This window comes from Alternaria ethzedia (genome assembly GCF_023757985.1).
Source record: "Alternaria ethzedia strain BMP 0044 chromosome Unknown scaffold_2, whole genome shotgun sequence".
Taxonomy (NCBI): domain Eukaryota; kingdom Fungi; phylum Ascomycota; class Dothideomycetes; order Pleosporales; family Pleosporaceae; genus Alternaria; species Alternaria ethzedia.
This window is the reverse complement of record NW_026056195.1, coordinates 936,562-959,983: the sequence shown is the minus strand read 5'-3', so window position 1 is coordinate 959,983 and position 23,422 is coordinate 936,562. Positions and strand designations below refer to the sequence as shown.

The 23,422-nt window shown below is 52.1% G+C and overlaps 6 protein-coding genes across 6 annotated transcripts; 2 read left to right on the top strand and 4 right to left on the bottom strand.

Moving 5' to 3' along the window:
* Positions 1–2,511: 2,511 nt before the first annotated feature.
* On the top strand, positions 2,512–4,520 carry J4E87_001129 (uncharacterized protein; the record flags this gene model as incomplete). The annotated part of the gene is made up of 3 exons (XM_049372776.1): positions 2,512–2,738; positions 2,789–3,390; positions 3,457–4,520. 3 exons carry the CDS (start codon positions 2,512–2,514, stop codon positions 4,518–4,520), a joined length of 1,893 nt encoding a protein of 630 aa, XP_049237434.1.
* Positions 4,521–4,752: 232 nt separating this feature from the next.
* On the top strand, positions 4,753–5,333 carry J4E87_001128 (uncharacterized protein; the record flags this gene model as incomplete). Its single annotated transcript, XM_049372775.1, has 2 exons — positions 4,753–4,854; positions 4,905–5,333. 2 exons carry the CDS (start codon positions 4,753–4,755, stop codon positions 5,331–5,333), a joined length of 531 nt encoding a protein of 176 aa, XP_049237433.1.
* Positions 5,334–9,644: 4,311 nt separating this feature from the next.
* J4E87_001127 (uncharacterized protein) lies at positions 9,645–10,397 on the bottom strand (the record flags this gene model as incomplete). Its single annotated transcript, XM_049372774.1, has 1 exon — positions 9,645–10,397. The coding sequence occupies one exon, from the start codon at positions 10,395–10,397 to the stop codon at positions 9,645–9,647; it is 753 nt and encodes a 250-aa protein (XP_049237432.1).
* A 2,601-nt stretch (positions 10,398–12,998) lies between these two features.
* Positions 12,999–15,050, bottom strand: J4E87_001126 (uncharacterized protein; the record flags this gene model as incomplete). The annotated part of the gene is made up of 6 exons (XM_049372773.1): positions 12,999–13,731; positions 13,786–13,895; positions 13,958–14,269; positions 14,334–14,414; positions 14,556–14,823; positions 14,887–15,050. The coding sequence occupies 6 exons, from the start codon at positions 15,048–15,050 to the stop codon at positions 12,999–13,001; spliced, it is 1,668 nt and encodes a 555-aa protein (XP_049237431.1).
* Positions 15,051–18,128: 3,078 nt separating this feature from the next.
* J4E87_001125 (uncharacterized protein) lies at positions 18,129–20,956 on the bottom strand (the record flags this gene model as incomplete). The annotated part of the gene is made up of 2 exons (XM_049372772.1): positions 18,129–18,250; positions 18,343–20,956. 2 exons carry the CDS (start codon positions 20,954–20,956, stop codon positions 18,129–18,131), a joined length of 2,736 nt encoding a protein of 911 aa, XP_049237430.1.
* Positions 20,957–21,858: 902 nt separating this feature from the next.
* Positions 21,859–23,343, bottom strand: J4E87_001124 (uncharacterized protein; the record flags this gene model as incomplete). Its single annotated transcript, XM_049372771.1, has 1 exon — positions 21,859–23,343. One exon carries the CDS (start codon positions 23,341–23,343, stop codon positions 21,859–21,861), a length of 1,485 nt encoding a protein of 494 aa, XP_049237429.1.
* Positions 23,344–23,422: the final 79 nt, after the last annotated feature.

Genomic DNA, 23,422 nt, shown 5'->3' with positions numbered 1-23,422 from the left:
ATGCCGAAGCCTGGAGAGATGGACGAGGATGCAAAGGCGGCGTATTAGCGCGAAAGCGAAGGATGTGCAGCACACAGGTCGCTTGTGCCATTGACCAAGCTACGAGACCAGGGTAGCAGCGCGGAGCCACCAGACGCGCTGTGTGGCCATCGTCAAGGACGACATGGGGACCGTTGTATCAAACAGCGCGCGCTGCCAGAGCCCGTCATGTGCCATAGGATGATGCCGTTGCAGACAGCAAACGTTGCTCCCGCCCGACGCGACCGCGCATCCAGTGCTGCTACTTGGCCGCCGTCTGCAGCCGTTGGCGACACGTCTACTTGCAATGATGACTTGCTGCTGCTGCAACACCAGCGCCGGCTATGTGACAGTCACAGTGCTCGCTGCCTCGTGCGGCGATGCGCGGTCCTCCGCCCTGCAACAACCATCGTGCCGGCCGTCAGCAGCTGTAGTCGGATAATTTCCGCCCAATTGCTGGCCCTGAAGACTCAGGAAACTGATCCGAGCTCTGAGGCCAGCTAGTCACGATCCCTAGTCGGCCAGCCTCCACTTTGCAGCGGCACCGAGGCATTCGAGAAGGTTGATGGAAGTGATGCGCTGCTGGTGGCTGCAGACGATATCTCGCGACGCCGCCACGCCTCTTCCTGCGCCCGCAGCCCTCTGCTTACCTGAAGCTTCGCGCTCGCCCTGGTGTTGCAGCGATTCATGCGCCGAGTCTCCGCGAACAGGACCTGTCACTTGCGACTCTGCTGCCCAAAGATCAGCATTGCGTTTCCGGGCTGCAGATCCTGGCGAGACGCCTATAGGCAGTCTGGTGGCACATGGCGAGGTAGTGTGTGTACAACTGCATCACCCTTTTGTCCGCCTCGTCTGCTAGGGAAATCGCGGCTGCTGCTCATGGCAGGTGCCGGAGAGGCGCCGGCCAATTCTATTGACGTTAGTTTCATGAGCTCCAAAGTCAGTGGTAATAACTAGCGCGCCGCAACACGCGACCGCCAGTATGGCGTCAGGAACATTTGCTAGACCCCTCCATTGTGCACTTGGAGTAGGTCGGTACTGTGCACGCCGCAGTGCCCTCGACACCCTTGCAACGCGGCCAAGCTCAGGTAACCTGGTTACTCGGCCGTGAAGGGCCTGCCGCAAACAAACGGTCAGCTGCCCGGCGACATCAATCCAAAACAGCAGTGCCTTTGCTGCTAAGCTCCGAACAGAGATAGCCAGTGAGCCAGTTTGTCAGATGACGAGCCGACTCTGCCCGGCCCTGCTGCTCACCGGCGCTATGGCAAGTTGCGGTCTGCTTCAGACTAGATGATTGATGCGTGAGAGGACCTGTCCGATTGACGACACCCCACAACCGAGATTGTCTAAGCCAGGCCGGCCTGCGACCCTCGTGGGAACACCCTGGCTTACAGCATCCTGGCGGCTGTCGCTCTACCACGTGGAACGCATGAGGCGTCCAGTAGAAAAACGGGGTGTCCCTTGGACTACTTCTCCAAAAGACGGCGCAGAAGCGAGTCAATCTCGTGTCGAGAAGTTGCCGTCGAGTCGGTGTAGTCGCTTCACTCTGCGACACGGCATACCAAGCCTTGCCATCGATCGGAGCAACAACGCTTCTAGAAATTCAAACTCCCTAGACGGCAAGTGATGTAGTAGCCCTTGTCCTCCTGCCTGCCGCATGTGGCATAACAACATGCAGAGGGGGCTGGTGAATCGGCAAAGCGGCGCGACACGGTGAACCGTGAGTCGTATCCATGGAACGAACGCATTCGCTTTGTCGTCTGAAGATCCAAGTGCACGCGCTGACACAATTGCAGTCAACAATGACGGAAGGATTCCTGTGACGTCGCAAGTGACGATATACGCTATACGCGAACCTTCGTCTGCTCGCTGTCCACCAGGCGGTGCGCGCGAGTATTGCCTGGACGCTGCTCCTCGGAGCCATGTCCTACGACGTCGTACGAACCGCAGAGTTTGCAGCCGAGCGCGCACCTCCCAGCGGTCCCCATTACCTGGTGGTACGATTAGATCAGACGTTCATGTTTTGTGTTTCGCAGATGCGTGGTGAGCGCAAGCGTCACACAACTGGCACTCATGGGAAACACGTCGATTCGAAGGCGCCAAGCCCGTTTCGGAAGCGATGACTGATGACGCAGACCTCTATGGCATTGCAACACCACACGAGCAGCGATTTTGTGAGCGCAGCCTATCAGACGATGGCTTCATCCGTATTCCTCGATGTACCGCCAGTTGTTGCATATAGCACGCATACGCGAGATGCATCTGCTAGCGATCCTCCCTAGCCGAGGCCCTGAAACGCTTGTGAGGCAAAATTGATCGCGCGTATGTATACGTCACAAACCCCTCTGCGCGCTGGAAGGCGAATACCCATCCACTGCACCATCTTCACCGTCCTCACGACAGCGCCTTCGATAGTGCGAGACCGTGCGGATCTCAATTTCTTGTGTCGATAGCCTCACTTTGAGCTTGGAGTCCTCCCGACGAAACAACGTCATGGTTGCCACCCTGGTTTTTAGCGTCATTGCGAGCTTTGCCATCTATCAGATAATCTCCAAGTATCGGGGCCTGCAACGCAATATCGCGCTAGCAAAGAGCTCGGGACTACCTGTAGTGGTAGCGCCATGGTATACGTTCAGCATCCTATGGCTGTCGACGTTCAAGCTATGGTTGCCGTTACTGGAGAGATTTCTGCCACAATCATGGCGAGGCATGTGGTTTGAGTACGTAAATTCGACTTGACATCAGGCGAGGTATTAATTAGATATTGCAGTCTTCTGAATCCAGAATGGAGTTACATGACCGGACATGGGCCTTTCGAGAAGATGGGTATGGACGTCTTCATGGTCGCATCTCCTACCAGAAATGTAGTCTTTGTTGCAGACGCGGAAGCCGTGACTCAGATTACCACCCGCCGCAATGACTTTCCCAAGCCCCTTGAGATGTACACGTCATTGGACATTTACGGCAAGAATCTGGTGAGTACTGAAGGATCAGATTGGCGCACACATCGCAAACTTGTCGCACCAAGTTTCGGTGACAAGAACAATCAGCTTGTGTTCAATGAGACTCTCCATCACGCAAAGTCGATGCTGGGATTGTGGGCCGGATCCGAGGGTAAAGGCAATGAGACTATTGCCGATCCTTCCGTTGCGGCAATGAACTTTGCTCTCTATGTTATCAGTGGAGCGGGTTTCGACGTACGCGTAGTATGGCCACACGAAGAGGGCAAGAAAGTGGAGGACAAAAAGAGCGAAGACTCTATCTTTGTAGGATCGGAAGCCCCTCCTGGCTACACCATGAGCTACAGGGCCGCTCTAAGCCAGCTGCTCCACAACATCATGTGGACTCAAGTCATGCCACTTAAGTGGCTTGGTAGGTTCCCTCTTACTACTACTTCACCGCGTCGAGTTGTACACGTCATCTAACAATTTCTCGTAGCACGATCTCCGGTCAAAATGCATCGTGAAGTCAGCGATGCGGCCCACGAATGGGGTAAGTACATGGATGAGATCTATGAAATGAAGAAGACCCAAGTCGAGTTTGGCGAGACTCAAGCAAACATGGACATATTTGACTCTCTGATCCGCGGAAGCGGCATCACCAAGAAAGAGGGTTCAAATTTCACGAAGAGCGACCTGCTGGGTAACGCATTTGTGCTTATGTTGGCGGGCCACGAAACAACTGCCAACACACTACATTTTTCCATGGTATTCCTCGCCATGAACTGGGGCTCTCAGAAGCGGCTGCAAGACGACATCGACAACATATTTGCGGGCAAGCCCATCGACGACTGGAAGTATGAAGAGCACTTTCAGAAGCTATTCGGAAGCATGCCAGCGGCAGTCATGAACGAAACTTTACGGCTGCTGCAACCAATCATCAACATCCCGAAGTCTACTCCACCAGGTCGACCACAGCCATTGAATATCGGGGGAAAGCAGTATATGGTGCCCGGCGACGCTCACGTATTCCTCAGCGCAGCCATACATCGCAACCCAAAGTATTGGCCAACACCATCTGATGTCTCAAGCAAGGACGACCTAGACCAATTCAGACCTGAACGCTGGCTCATGGATAGCAAACCCGATAACGATTTCGTCGACATCAACTATGACGATGAAGGGCTACGTGGACCAGCAGGCGAAGACACTTCATCTGAACTCTTCAAGCCCGTCAAAGGATCATACATCCCCTTTAGTGACGGCTTCCGATCATGCATTGGTCGACGCTTTGCTCAAGTGGAGATTCTCGCGGTATTGGCCGCGATCTTCTCTCAGTACAGCGTTGAGCTCGCAGTCGATGACTTTGCTTGTGATGAAGAGATGGAGAAGATGCCAAAGGGAGGCAAGAAGAGAAGAGATCTATACAAGATGGCTACGGATAGAGCCCAGGACCTGATCCAGACCAAGATGGCGAGTATCATCACGCTGCAGTTGAGGGGTGTCTCGATACCAATCAGATTGATGAAGAGGGGAGAAGAGAGGTTCGCTTTCGATGTCTAAAGTAAATTGTGTCTGGCTTTGTATGTACAATATTTCGGTATACTATCTATACGGTTGGAGGTGTAATGGAAGCTACCCCGCATACGTCACAACTTCGAGTTACCCCACCGACAGCGACTACATCCGCCATAACTCCGGTATAATTACTAACACAAGAACGTTTGTACACAATTGAAGCTTTGGACTTCATATCTGAGAATAAGCGTAACCACCCAATACAGCATACCTCAAAATGTCACCACCCATATTCCCGCCCGAAGAGCTCCAGCAAATCGTCCAAGAGGTAGCCACACTCCTCAAAGAGCGCAAAGAGACCATCTCGGTAGCAGAGACAGTAAGACCCCCCAGTCCAACTCAAAGCCACCTACTAACCACTCCAACCAGGCAGCAGGCGGTCTCATCTCCGCAGCACTCCTCTCCTTCCCCGGCGCATCGACCTACTATCGCGGCGGTCTTACCCTGTACACACTCGAGTCACGAATCGCATACTGCGGCTGGACACAGGAAACCATCAAATCCTACAGCGGTCCAACCCCTGCCATCGTCTCTGGCCTCGCCGAGCACACGCGTAAGACACTGGGAAGCACGTATACCATCAGCGAGAGCGGAACCGCAGGGCCGACAGGGGGAACGACTCGTAACCGCACACCAGGCTACGTAGCGCTTGCCGTGGCACGGGAGGGCGGGGAGACAGTGACTCGAGAAGCGGAGACGGGGAGCAGCGAGCGCGAAGCCAACATGGTGGCCTTTGCCGTGCAAGGCCTCAAGCTCGTACGCGATGTGCTCCAAGGAGGAGGTGAAGGAAAGTTGTGAATCATGTAACAACCTCAGTCTTGGGTTGATGAATCAACTCAGAAGGAGTAATTTGTGCGACAGAAGATGCATAGGTACCGAGTCTGTGGTTGTAACATGTTTCGTTGAACTCACATAATCTAGATAGGGCAAGGCAAGGAACAAATGCAAGGAAATCGAAAAAGCGCATATGTCATGATTGGCGTTGCTCGCTTCGATCCGAGACGCCCAATCCAGATTTGCGCACGCACAACACCATGGTCCATGTCGTAACTTCATCATAGCCGCCCTCTCCGCTCCCAGAACGATGATCGAACGATTTCCCTCGCTTCTAGAATGCAATTTCACTTTCTCATTTCGGTAGCCACCGAGGAAGGATTCATTGAAGTTCGATACGAGATTCACGATCCTTCCTAGGAAGGTTCCAAAGGTGACCCAGCAACTCGGTATCACATCGACTACGCCGCAGTCCCAAAGCGGTAATCTCAGCCGCAGCGCAACCACACCAGCCTCCCACAATTCGCTTACCCATCACCCTATTCTTCCTTCTATTATTCCCACGAATGCCGTTTGACGTGTTTCATTGGCGTGATAGCCGCCCAGATGCTGCCCAGTTTGTTCAATGCACGGCTGGGGCGTGCAGGTAGGATCTTTGCGGCACGGTAGCTAGGCTTCTTTCCAAGGTTCTTGACCCGCCTTCGCGGACGTTGCCAAGTTTTGAGCGACTCCTTGCATGCGTGAAGCGATAGGCTCGTTTGATACTGTGCCGCTGGAAGCTTGCAAGCGGAGGATCATGCGGAGGATCAAGGAAGGTCGGTTACCTGCTTCGAAGGATGGGTGTAGAAGCAGGCTGGAAGGTTGGCGTGGAGTCGGTCGGGACTTTTTGGCGCCACGTGTGGTACTATGCAGCCCTATCTGTATGCAGAACTTACTGCATGGGGAAGCTGATACTTGGACGTCGTGACGAGACGGCGACTATCGCGATCCTGGGTTACAGACTCAACTCTGAGGTCATGATGTGGATAGCGTTGGGGTTGATGTGGCGTAGCTGTTTGAGAAGGTGACGTATGGAAGGGGTAGCGGTCAGCTGGTCTTCTGGAGATCCGGTGTGACGGTTGTGCTAGTGCTCTGATTTGGTACACGGGAAGAGTAAACCGAAACTGTAATGCTTACATGCTGACATGCTGACATACGGACATTCTTTGTCCGCAATGCGGAGACAGAGAGTCCGACAGTGCGTGATGAGAACTTGCACATCCATCATGCACAAGTTGCTGGTTGTACCATTCACACTGATGACTTCACGAAGAGACGTAAAGTACCAGACATAGCCTTTCTGATTGAAGGCCACTGATGGTCACTGACGCGCTTCACCAGCACTGCGACGTCTTCACAGGATGGCTGTATACGCGAAGTAGACTTCTTAACCAGCGTACCATACTACGTTTCTCTAGTACAGACATCATCAGCTATGTTTCCAATATATCCACACATGCAGATGTTCCCTCTTCAGCCCTTCGTGCAAGCGATCCCGCAGATGCAAATGCCAATACCAATGCCACTACAACCAATCCCTCTACTTGCACCTCTACTTGCACCGCTACCACCTCTATTACCACCGCAACAGCACTTCCAGCAGCCAGTGATCCTCCCACCTCCACCCGCTCTCCTGCATCCCCAGCCCTTCATACCACCTCCCCCCTTACCAGTTCAGAAAACCCTCTACATCCTCTCCTACTCGACCGAAGTCCTCAAACATCACCCAAACGCCGAAGCACAACTCCTCCAACACACACCCGCCGGCGTCCCAGTCCTCCTCACAATATACTGCCACAAATGGCGTGCCCCACCCCGCGAGATATGTGAAAGATACACTGGCGTAAGCCCGCAAGTGCAACAGTTCATACTGGGCAGTCGGACGGCGATAGGGGAGATGTGAGTTATTCACCCTTCGTCCTTCTATATTCTCCATTACCATACTGTTTGGAACAACTCAGGTTCCTAGGTAGCAGACGGCTGGCTGATCTGAGACACTATAGTAACAAAGCCATCACCGCTATAGCGAATCATCTCAACGCTGGAAACCAGATCGCATCAATACAGACTACATGCTATGCGGGTACGTAATTGTATTTATTAATCTAGTGTTGCAAGCAACAGTATATAAGTATATAAAGATAAGTATAAGGTGTAGAGTCTCTATAGCCTACTTGCAATTAAATAGTAAATAATATAAAGCTTAGCGCGCTAAGCTTTAGCTAATATTTTAATATTTTTAATTTTTTACTAAAAATTACTTTAGTACTATAATTTATTAATATAATACTTATTTATAGATATCTATTAAAACTTTTATAGAAAGTTCTTAGTACTAAAATACTTAAGTACGTATACTAAGTATAATAAATAAAAGTTTTAAAAATATTTTTTTATTTTTTAATACTTACTTTACTTACTATATTAGTAAGTACTTTTTTTTATTTACTATATATTACTAACTAAATAGATTATATTAATATGCTTTAATAACTACTAAGTAATTTTTCTAAATTAACTTCTTAATAACTTTAACTTATTACTTACTTCTACTTTTCTCTTTAATAATAAGATACTATTTTTATAGTTATAAAATAAAATTAAAAAAATTTATAGCTATAATATTAGTAGTAACTTTATATTTATATTTAGTACTAATATTACTAGTATTAAACTAAAAATTATTAATAATATAGTTATAGCTTAAGTTAATATTAAAAAAGCTTATATTATTTTAGAAACTAGCTAGCTTATTTTTTTATAAGTTTTTTATTTTAACTAGAGTAACTATAAAAATAAAGTATTAAAAAAGATTATTAAGTAGTAGCTACTAGCTTTTAATAACTTCTAATATAAAATAAGTATAAAAAAAATTATAAGTAAAAAAAATATAAACTTTATAAAGAAGCTATTTAAAGAAAGAAATAAAGCTTAGATAGCTAAAGTACTATATTAATATACCTAAGTCTAGTATAAGTATAAAAATAAGTAAATAGTGTATATTACGCTAAAAATAAGTAAAAAAATATTAGTAATAGTATAGTATTAGTTATTAATTAAAACACTATTAAATAAGTGTTAATTTATCTCTTAGGGTTCCCCTTAACTAGGCGCCACTACCATGCCATGCGGGTACGCATCGAAGCGTTGCGACAGCGGAGATTGTAGCGAATGAGATGAGGAGGAGGGGTGTGAGTGTTGTGGTCAGGCATGCGCATCGGAGGAGGGGGGTTGGTGATGCACGATAGGTCTAGATGGATGAGGATACAATGGGTAGGCTTTTGGGATGAGTGGTAGGGCTTCTGGAGGGCGGAGATACCAGGACTCAGTCTGTCCCTAGAGGATTTGGATTGTTTCTCGGTATGCAATCGGTCGTTTTGGACGAGATACCTGTCTCATTCAATGATTTATGTACGAATTGTCTTGGTGAGATTTTTGTCTGAGACATATTTCAGGTTGCTATATAATAATTGACGTGTCTGCTCTTGTAACGATCTTACCATCCATCACATCACTCGAACTGGTCTTCGAGCACACGATCAACCGACTAGGAAACACATCTGCACAGCACCAGCGACAAATTAAACGACTCTAAGATGCCTAGACGAAAGAAAGCCTACCGTCGCCAACCAAATAGACGCAACGAACGTAACCCAAGCCCCGACTCACCATCGAGTGGTAGCCAAACGTCCGGTACCAACACCGAAATGACACCCGACAATGCGTCTTCATCGGCCTCCGCAACCTCAACTACCACCGACTCTAGACCTAGACGCGCGACGATTCCCTATCACGACAATGCTAACCAAGCTACAGACGCAGTTGGCGAGCCAGTTGCCGAGTTGAACAACGATGTCTTTGAGGATAGGCCTCGTGCGCCAAGGGATGCTGCGGAGATGAAATGGTATTCACCGCTTTTCACGACGGGCCTTTCTGGGGGTGCTGATACGCAGGATGGATACGAAGTTTACATGTGGGATTTCATTTGTTTGTTGGAGCGGGCATAGAGGGAGGAGGAGTGGGAGGACTGTAACTATTGGGAATAAGTATCTGTGTTATATCTTACCTGAGTACGCATGTACGTGCTAAGATTTGGGGTTAGAATGCAAATCTTACGATACGAATACTACTCAACGTGGAACTATGAAATGTACAGATATGGATGCCGGCGTACGTCATATTGATAGGACATACGTGGGGCTTAGAGATGGACTGATGATAGTAAAGATTATCTAAGAACCCTTTGAGCCACATGATTATCATCTGTAATACGACAGAATGGAGTTCATACATGTCTTACTTCGTAACCACTTCCGTGTCCTCATCGGCATTTGGTGGCCAACACTTCCATGGGTTTTCCCCCTTGCTGATTTTCATTTGCTGTTCAAAGCCACCTTTGGTCGCATGCAAACAGCACAGCCTCCTCTTAAGATCGTCAGTCTGTTCCCTTTTCAGAATCTTACCGATGGGCTTACCAACTCTGCAGCGCTTACTTTTGGGGTCCTCGGTGGCTACGACTGCATAGTCATCCAGAACGGGTAGTGTGTCTAAGTGCTCGAGAAGCCAGGTTAGGCCTTCGTCCTCCAGGAGTGTGATGAAGTCATCGCGAGAGAGAGGCTCTGGTTTCGGAGGAGGGGGACGTGGCGCTTTCGCCAGAGTCTCCTGTGATGGGTGATCTAATTCCTCGACTGGTGTTTCCGAGACGGCATAGACCTGAGGTGAACTTGGGAGCTCGTAAATAAGCTCGCCGATCCAGTGTAGGTCGCTGTATCTCTTCATAGCAGCATACATGGTTTTCCTGGCTTCAGTGAGGGTTGATCTCAGCTCTTCGAGGTCATATTCGGATGGTGCTGCAGTTGAACACTCGTTCACGGGTGTACCGTCAACTTCAAAAGGGTCGAGTGGGTTCAGTGCATGTGCTTGCTGCAGGTCCTTCCTTTCGTGAACGCTCATAAAGCTATCAGATCGAACTTTACCATTCGGCGTAACCGATGTTTTCGTGGGAGAGGTGGCGAGCGCAAGAGCTGGATGTTGGGTTGCGTGAGGCATTGCGGGCGGTCTCTTAGTTTTGCGATATCGGTGTCTGCCTTTTGGTTCCGGATGTAAGGAATGGAGGAGGGGTTTATATATCTGGATCGCAAAAGCCTGTCACAGTGGCTGACAACAGCAGATCCGTTGGCATCTGAACACATTTTGTCTGCATGGCTGCGCTGAATTATACTGACTCAACTTCCAGCGTGGGAGAAGCTCTTCGTCAGAGATGACTATTGTCTCCGCAAGATTTCCGGAAACGTTAAGTAGTACCATTGCGTAAGTGTTGCGTTGACATTTCTCAACATGCTGGAAGGGTTAGTGCGAGTAACAGGCGCAAGAAAGACTACGCCAGGTATGTGTAGTTCGATATGACGGTGACTTTACGGCCACGTTGTAGACAGCTGTAAAACAGCCCACAGATCTTTCATGCGACGAAGTTCAATCTGATGCAAAGAACAATAGGATAGGTAACAAAGTTGACGATACTTGGAGTGCTCACAGACTGATGACCAATGTGACCACGATGCCGTTGACACCAGGCTGGCCACTCGCTCCATCATCTAGTACATGCGGACAAACCTGAAATCCCACTTTCTCGTAGAAAGCTCTTGCGCTCGTATTTGACTGCACCATGTCAAGATGGGCCCCCTTCGCACCCAAAGTTTTAACTGCACCCAGGAAATGCTGTATGAGCATAGAACCCCACCCCTTCCGCTGATACTCAGGCAGAATATCGATATGTAGATGCGCCGAATATTGCTCCAACACCTGCGGCCAAGGCAGCAGCATACTACAGTCCGCTTCATACACAGCCTTTCGAAAGTGCCTAGCGTCTTCTCTTTCCATCCGCGAATCATTGGTCTGGACATCCGGATGTGGTACAAGTTTCGGGTCGATAGTTGGAGTGAACACGTCGCGCCAGCGCTGCGCGAAAGACGTTGTATCAGCGGCGCCAATACAATAACCCACCACACGTCCGTTGCCGTCATCTAGCACGTAGCATGTTTCGGGTGTTAGATCAACGTAGGCTTTGTACCAGAGACGTAAGCCTATGGTGCGCGCTGGCTCCCAGTCAAGACCTGGGTCGATAGTTTCCAGGAACTGTGGCTTTCGTCAGGATGACAGTGACGAATGAATCGATGCTGTGACGCATACCACGTGGAGTCCGTCATTGTAATCGGCTGATGTATTATACGTTCGGACAAACGGGGTTTTCGTTGCCATGGTGGACTCGATAGCGCAAGCGAATAGGCTAGCTCGTTGGTGGACTGTTCGTATGGGGATGATGTTTCTGGCCTGTAAATAGGTGAAATGATAAGAAAGAGGACGAGATTATGCGATGTTGTTATCTTTCATTCAAGCAGCATTTTGAGAACAATGGTACCCAGCGGGGAAGAGGGGTTCAGCTTGCGCTCGTTCAGTGATTGGTCGTACATATTCAGATCGTGTCAGCAATATATTCGCCCATCGATACGAAGCAAGTTTTCAGATGGCGGTCTGCTTTTGCGAGTCAGGTCCCGCCTTTTGGCAGAGACCCCTCAGAGTCGAGCGCGAAAGACAGAGAGAGAAGACGCGCCCCTGCGAAGGATGGACGAAAGAAGGAACCCTGGCACTAAGCCACTTCTAGCCTAACCCCGTTTTTGGTGATGTCATCCCCAGCCTTCCTACCTTGTACACGCGCATCCTATGAAAGGACAACCTACTTCTTCGTCAACTACTTGGACACCATCGTAGAAACGCATACTCACCCACGGTCGGATAACCAGCGCATTTGGTGTATGGCGGTACTTGCTTCAAGCAGTTGAGTCGCCCTGCGCCGCAGTCTAGCTTGCAGTCAGCGCGTCGCGCACCTTCAACGTCGGAAAGCCGGAGACTCATATATGCACTTACTTTCGACTTCACATGGCCCGGTGTACGGAGGATAGTTTCCGAGCTCGTCGCAGTCTGTTTGCCGCCGGAGTACGTCGCCTGTGTGAAGCCCAACTACGTACGTGCCGAACACGGCGAGGCTGAAGATCGCGCGTAGCAACATGGCTGCCAGAAGAGAAGGATTTGTCGTCGGAGAAGTTCAGTGTGTCTCCCTGACCTTTTCAGAAGTAGCGAAACACGCTTTCGACTTATATGACACTGTCGAATTACCCGGATATGAATGCTCGCTTGGTCCCTGGCGGATACGAGAACAAAGAAATCCTTGCACAACACGAGGCTAAGTGACAGATAAGATTCTGATCGTGTTACTTTAATCTGAGGAGTGGAATTTCATTTGGAGATGGCCGTCAAAGGAATGGAGGCGTTTGCATGCGCAGCCCACAGCAGTACCATGGCGTTTTCAGATGCGATGACGGCGGCAGTCTTCGCAAACGTCGAGATAACAGTGGCATGTGCGATAGTGTTGCTTTAATTCAGGTACCGATCGAGGCCTACAACCCGAGCTCCATGTATGTAACACCACCAGACTAATACCTCCGATATCTAGAATCACCGCCAAATTTCCAGAGAAGGTGTATGTCACGTGTCGTCGAGACCAAACCACTCGACAACGAACAGCTTTGATGAAATCCCGTAGCATCCGCACAGCTTCGACTCTTCGGAACAACGTATCCCATCGCAACCCGACTAACGACCCATAGTACTCACAACCCCAAAATCCCCTTCAACAAACGACCCATGCGGCCCGAGCGCATAAACCTGTGGCATATCCGCCCTCGCCACCTCCTCAAACGTCCTCCCATCAAGCCCCACAAGAATGCTATTCGTCCCCTCCTTATTAATCGTAATCGTAATCACAATCCCATCATCCTCCTCCGTCGCACCCGGCCTCTGGATGAAAATCGGCTCCGTAGGACAACTCTCGCCATTCTGCGGTACCCACGCTTTGAACGTGCCAGTCCGCCAATCAGACTTGAAGAGGTGACCATAGAAAGACGCATGTGGCATATCGACGCCGTTACCGAGACGCCCGATAGGAACATCTGTGCCTGGAGCGGAAATGCCGTTCCCGGATACGCCGTAGACGAAGCGGTAGTTTGGGTCCATGGATGCGGCTTTGGAGATGCGAGGTAGTTCCGCCATCATATCTGGAATAGCGGCTTTGACGGTGCCGCGGGCGACAACGGCGGGATCGCGCGTGTTGACGGCGGAGAGTTCGTAGCGGACGAGGCGGCCCGTCTGGTAGGGTTTGAGCGGGTTGATGACGTTCGAGATGGCGTATTCGTGGTACGGGTAGTGTTCTGCCTTGTAGCTCGCAATGTCGACATGGACGTTCGTGTGCCCCGTTTTGGGGTCGACGTAGTCGTAGGCGTTGGCTGTGTGGAAGAAGTAGAAGTTTGGGACTTGGTAGGATGCTATGCTAGGAAGTGTTAGTTCAGGAGTGTTTAGAGACGAAGGGAGAGAGAGGACTTACACCTTGCCGTCGGCTTTGTCCAGGACGTAAAAGTACACGGGGGAGTCGTGCTCGCATACCATCGCCTCGACGAGGGTCTTGCTCGGATCACTGAGATCCAATATAACAGGCTGATGGGATGTTAGTTTCGATCCATATACCGCCACTCCATCCAGTTGGAACTACTACTTACGTTCCTGACGAACACAACATACTTGTCTGTCATAGCAAGAGCATGCGTGTAGCACGGCTTACACGGCAGCGCCGACTTCCATAACAGACGCGCCGGATTCGCCACCACATCCAACGCAAAGATATACATAATACCCGCTGCATCGATCAAGTAGTTGTACGTCGTTCCTCGCTTGCGATCATGAACCGGTTGAGCGCAGCACCCTGTTCCAGCGAGCTCGGGATCGATGACCGCATGAGAGAGTAAGCGCTTCGGCTCGAGCGTCTTTGCATCGCAGATTTGCATGCAGTTCCAGTCCGTGTGAACGAGGATCTATATCTCAGCGTGAGCTTCGCCATGTTCTTTTGGCATGAAGTGCAGATGGGGCTTGTCTTACCTCCTGCGTAGCCGGATCTTCCGCCTTGACACCCCTCGAATTCGGATTCTTATCCTCCGGTAGATGCATACCACGTCTCGGCTGAACATGAACATTAAGAGCATCTGGTTCGATGGAATCATGAGGCAGGAAAACGGTTTGCTACGTCCATCCGAAAACCGTCAGTCTTCCCATCGCTTCTTGTGAATAGCCATGACTGGAGGAGAAGATGATCAGACTTACACGCGCTCCAAGTAATTTCGAACACGGATCCTGGGCTTCGAAAAGAGGTGTGTTGGGATTCGGTCCCACCCAGGAGTTCTTGACGTAGCCGTCTCGCTGCGCGGCGCGCGTTATTCCGTTGGAAGTGTAGCGACTCATGTAATACACGCGACCGTCGGTCATGCGGAATTTGTGGAGGAGGGCCAGGCCGTCGAAGAGGTGCTGGATGATGACTCGGGGTGTGGAGTCGTCTTCAGAGGTGGGGACTGTGAAACGGCCTACGCCAACCCTGTGGTGAAGTTAATGTTAGCTGGGGGTTTAGGGGAGATGTGAAGGGTGGAGGGTGACGTACCGAAGGAAAGAGCCATGAAGCCACTTGGGCCATGTGCCGCTGAGCTTACACTCCACTTCAGTCGTTGTTTCTGGGACGTCTTGAAAGTACGGCGGAGCGTATTTGAGTTCTTCCGCTGTGATGATGTCCCATCGGTAGCCTTTTGGCTCTTGTTCGGGTGCCATTTCAAGATTGGGGAGAAAGTGTTTGTCGAGTGTAAGTAAAGATGTATTGTAATTGCAAGACACTGATGAGGATCCGATGTTGATGAAGCTTCGAGGTGGTGTACGGTGCTTTATATATGCTCTTCATTCTTCCATCGCGGGATACAATGAAGCCATGATCGTAAGCATTCAATCACTAGAGGGCCGATTCCATCTCACCGACAAGCAGACAAGGCCGTCAAGTTGGAACTTGAAGCATGGTACAGCTCTATACCGCTTCCAATCTTACCTATACAATGTGCCAAACCCGGTTAAGTGTATGACTACATGCAGGGGCACGCAGTAAAATAATCAGTGCCCAGACTCCTACCACGGTTTCGGGACAGACTTCCACCTCCACCCCTCCGCCTCCCCTCCGCCTCCCCCACCCACCCCTGTCGCTTACCAACGATACTGCATGGCTAGCTGCCACGTACGATCACAAAAGATATCAAAAGCAGCATGAGTAGGTACGTAGACTCGGTGCTTTGCAATCCTCGTTTTCCAATTGGGCGGCGCCGGCGGATGTCGGTAACCAAACTGACATCCGATCCGGATGACAGTATCGTCAACTCCGTTCCGTATACTGCCAAGTTCATTTAGATTTACGCAGGGACTTTATTGCGGAGGATATGCAACGGCAGCTCTTAGTACCGTCGGAGGCTTTCTGAAGGCTACCCCCTGCATGTATCTAGCGGGTTCAGCTCAGCCACCACGGCCGCTGTGCAGGATCAGTAACCTAAAAGGTCGGGCATTTGCAGAATATGTAAGTCTTGAAGCATTATGTGGTCGAAGAATTGATGGTAGGAGATTAAATGTTCACTTCCATCAGTCAAAAGAACTATTCGTGCGATAAACCTAACATATGATACCACTCTACATCACCATAATCCTTCTCCCCCTCCACATCCACCATCCCATCGCCATCACCATCGCCATCACCAACGCCATCACCAACGCCATCACCAACGCCATCACACACTCCACCTCCTCCTCCTCTCCACCCCCATAACTCCCCGCTCAACCATACCCCTCGCAACTCCTCCTCCAATCGCCTTGTACCATTCCTTATACTCTGCATACTCCTCCTCCGGCATAACGTCGTGCAGGCCGCCCTTCTCCAAACCCCCAGCATCAAGCCAAGCGCCAAGATCAAAAAGGACTTCATCTAGAAAGTTGGAGAAGGTGCTATCGCCTGGTAGGTCGGATATGTTGCTTTCGCTTTGTGTGTAGAGAGGGCTGTGGACGAGGGCGAGGGTACTGTCGGTGCTGTAGACTGAGCTTGGAGTGGGGCTTGGTGGGTTGGTGTCGTTGTCTGGGATCTCGATGTCTTCGGGAGTGTTTTTGTCGATTTTGCCATCGCGTGAGGATGCAGACTGCTCAGTGTAGTACACCTCCACACCCTCCCTATCCTCCATACCATCTTCTTCGCAAGAATGTATACTATCCCTCCTACTCCTACTCACTAACGGCGACGCCAGTGGATTCATATCCCAACGCGCATCGTCCGGAGGCCATGATGTAGATGCAGTACTGTCCCGCTCTCGTTCTGTCCCGTTGGATTTCCTCGCGGCTGCCCTTACCCTCTGGCCCGAACGTATCTTCTCAAGCGTCGATGGCGAAGGCGGGGCTACCTCTTCTACTGGGATACTATCGAGTTCGCGTTCCCACTTGCAGAACCGACAGTTTACGGCTAAACAACCCTGCATGTTCTTGTGTTGTAAAAACTTCTCTTCGTGCGTGGGCGTCATCGAAATGGATGTGGTTAGGTGTGAAGGTGTTAGGCTTTTGTGTATGGAACGGTGTGGATGGCTGTGCAAGAACAGAGTCGGTACTTTGTAGGAATTTATATGGCTGGGTGAGTACAATGTCTGTAATACCACCTGTGTCTCCAAATAAGATACCAATAAGACAGTCTAGAGCTGCTGTCTAGGTATTTGACATGGGTCAGGTGTGAACCCTTTGGCTCGATATCTACTGATGCCATCCACTCACGTGTTCATGTCTTGAATATGGGGAGACAATGACATTGATGGCCGGGCTTGAACCTCAACCAGGTGAATCATATCGACTGTACAGCCAATGGAGGCAGATCGGTTTACTATGGTATCATTCTATATCTCGCTCAACTACTATCTAACATACACTGTCTCGTACATAGAATTAGTCTGCTGCCCCCAACCTCCACCATCCGCTCCCGATCCACCCATGAATACCAATCTAGCTCCTATCTACAAAAGCATACTTCCGCGCACGCTCCCAATATCCCTCTCTCCATAATGCTGCAAGCGCCTAGCACGCACAAAAACATGCCAACGCTCACACGCACTCCATTCGCCAGATACGCTCGCTCGCTCAGCCATGTGTGAAACAGAAAATGCTTCTTCAAAGAAAGCCAAAAACACGTGTGAAACTCCGGGGTATAGGATACTTTCTCCCAACCGCTAAAACGCCAGATGGAAAAAGCAACAAATCAAAAATGTGGATATAATGGTCCAGAGGTGAGATGGATATTTCGATGATACATCGCGGGGAAAGAGAGAGATTCTTCTTCGAAAGAATGCAGATGCTTAGTACTAGAAGTCGATATTAGGGAACGGGGTTTAGGACCAAGCCAGGATCCAGACGCGAAGTGAAAGTTGGGGGTGAATAAGTAGGTTTCGCTAACGTTGATTGCGTGATGTTGCTGTCGTTCGTTTGGAAACAAGAGGTGCTGTTCAGGTCTGCGCCGGTCCGTCGAGGTGAATTGTCCGATTTGCAAGTGCCTATCTCCAAACCGGTCTATCTCCTACGCTTGACTGGCGACCGCTAACACGGCTAGAAGTACGGCTTTCGGCCAGGCTGTCGAGCCTGCTGCTGGAGCGTCCGGGAGGGGTCGACTTAGCAGGTGGGGTTGACTTGGTGGTCTCGGAAGTGGATGAGGTGCGCTGCCTAGGTGTAGGTAACAGACTGCTGCGACGACTGGCTGCGGCACTCGGAGGGCGTGATGCGCGACGGGCCGCCGGACTTTCTTCTTTGGCAGGGCTCTTGCCGCTTTCTACTACTGTTGAGACACGACGGCTAGACGCTGGCGTACTTGTACTTGAGGAAGACAGGGGCGTTGATCGTATCGGCAGCTTGCCCTTGGCAGGAGTAACGGGAGAGGAGTTCATTGGGCTTGGCATCAATCGAGCAGAGCGCTGCTGCCCTGGAGTAGTTGATGGAGAACGGCTGGATGCAGTCGGCGAAAGAGCTGAGGAGCGACTCAGTGGGCTTCTGAGGGGTATCGACGAACGGCTTGCTGAGCCCAGTCGCGATCCGTCGGGTGATTCGTCTTTCCGGAAGGGCGAAGGCGTAGTCAGAGTCAAGGGCTTAAAGTTGTGTCCGACGACAGTATCGCGCATGTGCGTGTCCGAGTTCCACCGGGGCTTGGGCCCAGGCCTATCGGTCGGCGTCTTCGCGCGGGCTTGACTAGCTGCGGTGCCAGCCATGGCGCGGGAAGGTGTAAAGTCCAAACGTGCGGAACGCTCGAGTGTAGATTTGCGAGAAGCGACACTCTCAGCACCCAGTGGTATGCTGGAGTATCGCCGGTTGGGCGGGGCCGACGATTTCAAGCTCGCAACACTGGACTGACGAGGCTTCTTGCTTACTGGAGTGATGGAAGGCCGCTGTCCACTACTCTTACGGCTCATGACGACACTCGAAGCGGGGGATGTGCCTGGTGTGTCAAGGCTTGACTGTGGTAAGGAGCCCTCTGTTAGCACAGTGGAGACTGAGTCGCGAAGCTTTCGCGATGTGGTGAAGTCGTTCAAGATGATGTCCGTGTTTCCAGTCACGTCTTCCAAGTCCTCCACCTTTGCGCGGACGTCTTTTTGGATACGCAGGATCTCACCGTTGACTGTGGACCTGTGCTTCATCTCGATATCGATGAGCTCAAGCACGCGCCTCATAGACGGAGGGTAGTGATCTCGCTTGTCTTTGTAGGTGGCGATGCGCGTAGCCAGCTTCTCCTCGTCGCTGTCCTCAATAGCTTGCTGCAGTCTTTCGATGCTCTTCATGCACGAGTCGTACATGGCAGCAGCCTTGCTGTGAGCTTGACGGAAGCTGTGCACCCATTTGTCCTCGCCCAGCTCTTGCCTCAGCGCATCAGCATCGGCTTCGAGCTTAGCCTCTTCCTCTTCTAGCGATTCCTTCCTCCGTACCAGTTCGTCACAGGCGGAAGGAAAGATGGTGCTCGCGCGCATCTGGAAGGCGCTGAGTCGCATAGGGAGGAAGTCGAGCGAAGCACGCAGTGGCTGTAGCTTGGCGAAGAGGGCTAGCAGTCGCGAATTCTCTTGTTCGATTTGCGGGATGGGCGAGGTGGGCGAGACGATGGATAGACTGGGCGGCATACTAAGCCGCTTGCTGTTGATTATCGACTGCTTCCGGGGGATTACCTCAACGACGGTTTCGAGCTCGGAAATGTCAAACTTCTCGGGGGCTTCGGCGACTGAGTCGGAGATGACGCGGTGTCTGCGCTCCTCCATCTCAAAGATCAGACGACTGAGGTTTCTGACCTCGGCGCCGATTTCGCCAAGCACGTTGTTCCACAGCTCTTCCCACTCCATGGCGACCTCGACCTGGTTCTTGATGTTCTTGAGCGTCTGCTTGATCTCGCCCCAGTTCATGACGATGTCCTCCATCTGGCTGACAAGCGTCGTCTGGTCTTTTGTGGGCAGGAGCGCAATGTCGGAACGCGACTGCAGGTCTTCTATTGCGCTAATGTAGACGTTGACGAGCCCTTCGAACTTGCCGATGGCGGCATCCACCTCCTCCAGGCCTTCTCTTCCGGCAGCTGCGGCCCACTCTACGTCATCGTCGGCGTCGAGGCCGCTGAGGACCTCCTTCGTCTTGGATATCCATAGGCGGATGTCGTTGGCTGCCTTGTGGAGTGCGCGTCCGGCCTGGGTGGAAGTCGGGAGGGCGGTGATTTCGGAGGCGATGGTTGTGGGCGGCAGCTTCATCGAAGTCAGCTGCTGGATCTGGTTGGTGAAGCTGGCCTTGGAGAGGGTGTAGATGGAGTTGGCGCGGGGGTAGTGGCGCTTCTCGAAGTAGGACGCGATGTCGATGCCATTGTTGTCGTCGAGGACGGATGGCTCCTCTTCGGGTACGGGGGCGGGTAGGGGTGGCGTGTCTTTGGGTGGGGGAGTAGGCGCGGCCATGGGCTCAGGGTCGGCAGGTGCGGTGGGCTCAGGGTCGGCAGGCGCGACAGGTTCTGGTTTGGCAGGCGCGACTGTGGGTGCTGGTTCGGCGGGCGGTGCGGGCGCGGGTTCGGGCTCAGCAGCGGTAATGGTGCCGCTGAGTGCTTTTTCCGACTTGGTGACGTCGGGCAGGCGGTACTTTTGCAGGTCGAGCTCTATTTCGGCTTCTGACTCAGAGGGGAGAACTTTATCGCTGGTGCTGACGACGCTGCTGTGGTCGCTGTCAAAGTCGGGCTCCATCACCAGCGTGGGCACGCTCTCGCCGGTCGACTGAGGCACGAGCGGCGTCTCTCCAGCGGCGGGAGCCTGACCAGCCTTTCCGGACCACGCAGTACCGCGGCGCTCGACTTCGAGGCTGCGGGCTTTGCGGAACTCGTCCAGGCGGCGCAGGCGGTCCTCCTCGATGCGGCCGACGTCGACGGCGCTCTTGTTGTTGGTGTCGGCGATCTGGTTGAGGAATTTCATGCGTGCCAGCAGGCCCGGGGAGACATTTCTCGCGAGTTTGGTGGTGCTCTCAATGTGGGCGGGCGTGTGCCGAAGGGGTTTGGGCGAGGATGACGACGTCGTGGTCGTCGGTGGTGGGTTCGGCGGTGTCTTCGCTGGCAAGTCAACGGCAGTCGCGGCGGGGCTGCTGTCGAGAACTGAAGGCGGCGCGGCCGTGTCGCTCATTGAGCATGTCTGTGTGGACCTCGAGGATGCCTCCAGGTCGCGTTCAGACAAAAGAGGAGGCTGCGCAGGACTGGTATCGCTATGCACGGATCAAAAGATCAATCGGGAGATGAATCGACGTTCTTTGGGTTGGCGCCGAACTCGCGTTAGCTTAGTACTTAACGCGTTGCTTCTGTTTAACAACAATGTCGGTGTGGCGCATCAACAATGAAAAGGTTTACAGTGCTTGCGCGAGTGGTGTGTATTCATTGTGTGTCTTTGGAGGAGGCGTTCCATAGGTCTAGAGACACCCGTTCACAAAACGTCCCGCTTGTGTCTCACCGGGCGCCGCTGTGCCCAATTTCCGCCAGCAGCCAGCTCCCCCCTGCTATCAGTGCTTTCATTCCCACTCATTCCACTCATTGGCACTCAAGGTGCAACGCCTCGGTCTGTGCCACCCTTTCTAGACGCCTCGGTCGTCGATCTTATCGTTTGTGTTATACACGTTCACTATGTGCTATGCATGGTCATGTGCTCTCTACCCCGTATCGTGGTGGATCCGTCCCCAGTCCTTTGAGCTGGACGGACTTGGATTGAATGGGATTTCCGATTGGGGACCTATTATACATTGGTACACATTATTTACATTCCGACTTGACTGTATATAACACTATAGATCTGCAAGCCGCAGGTGCAAAGGGGGTATCTATCTCAAGCCGCCTCCTATCGGCACGCTCTGAGCGGAATGGTAAAAGAGCCCTGCTTCCAACCAGGGAATACTCTTTGAGGAAATTCTCTATGGTGTGGAGTTGAGATTTGGGTGGACATGAGCTTCGTGCAAATTAGATAAAGGGTTAAGTGGGAAACATGGACAAGAAATGAAAGAAGGGTGAGATCCATGAATACTTTGCCATAAGGCCACTTCACAGCGCCTCGTAATTCGGGTCGATCTGTAGTGTAGGGGTTCTCGTTTGGTTCTTCTGCTTTTGCCATTCCGACGTGATTTCCTCACGCACGCCCTGGCACCATTGCAGGATGGCAGCATCGAACTTCTTCCACGCTTCTGCGTCCTCGCCGTGGACCACGTCCATGACATTAACGTCGAGTTTGATGTCCCAGCGTAACTCGGCGGCTTTGACCCAGTAGCGCAGGTTGTCAGCGCAGCGATACGGCTTGGCTGTGTCGGTGTGGTACGTCTTGATCTCTTCAAAGTGTCGTTTTGATTTTCGGACGAGAGTGTTGTGGAGATGTACGAGGCGCAGTCCGTTCTGTAGCGCGGCCAGGAAGGGTGTTGGGAGTTCAGAGTCGGCAGCGCTGGTCCACTCAGGCAGGGGCTCTGGATTGCTGTCAAACGACTTGAGGAAGAGCAGCTCCCTCTCGCGTTCTTTGCCCGCCCAGTCACCCTCGCGCCACGACCAGCTTTCTCTTTCTGCAAGTTCCAAGCGCTCCTTCTCCTCTTCCGTGTCGAGCAGTGTGCCGATGTCGTCGACCCACTGCTTAAGTTGGGTGACTTCATACGGCTGCACGCCGTTTCCGAAGTTGCGAATGGCGAGACGTTTCAGTACCTCGAGTGTATCGTATAGTTCCTTTCGGATCGTCCGTTCCGACTTGATGGCGTAGAGTCGTTGTGGTTCTTCGTGTGCGGTGTAGTAGTTCTTCGCGGCGCGGATCGCGAGGGTGGTGACGTCCAAGAGATTAATGCCTTGTACTTCGTGCCAGCCTGACGCTTCCTCGCCACCGTTCTTCGCGGTCTTTCCGTCCGGCTGAACATCAGAGAAGCCCTTTTCGAGTTCGTGCAGATGCTTCATAGACTCGGCCAGCGATTCGCGTAGCTCGCGACGCAGGACAGTCATATCAGGCGGCGGCGGGACGTAGACGGGGTTGTTCTTGTAGGTGCTGACGGTAGGCGGGAGCATCATGGGCTCAGGGTCCTCCCACTGCATGGACGCCGTCTCGTCAAGCGGTGACTCGACGAAGCCCACTGGGTCATTCATCCCGTCTGGTGACGCCAGCGACATCGTCGAGAAGTCGGCATCGAGGCCAGGCGACATTGGTTCGTTGCCGCTCGCTGTGCGCGATCCGGGCTTGCGGCCTTTGGCCACGCGTCCCGTCGCGGTGTCGAGCAGGCCCGTCCGCGCGAAGTAGTACTGGAGATGTGCGATGGTGCCCAGGTTCATGACACTCTCTCTGTTCTTCGCCGATTTGGAGAATTCGGTGCCCTCGGGGCGCATGTAACCACGTCGCCTGCCGCCATCGGAGAGGCGCGAGCTCACTGAGCGCGCCGACGAGACAGACGACGCGGTTGAGACAGAGCGGTCGAGCGGGGGAATTGCGCCGATGGCCAGCGATGGGGTTGCCCAAGGGTCGGGCGAGGTTGAACGTGCGGGTGGGGAGTTGGGCGTGTCCATGGTGGTTGACAGGGGTGGCAGGTGCAGGGCCGTCGCAGTCGTGAGACTCCTTATCAGCAGAGAGATTCGGTGTTTTCGA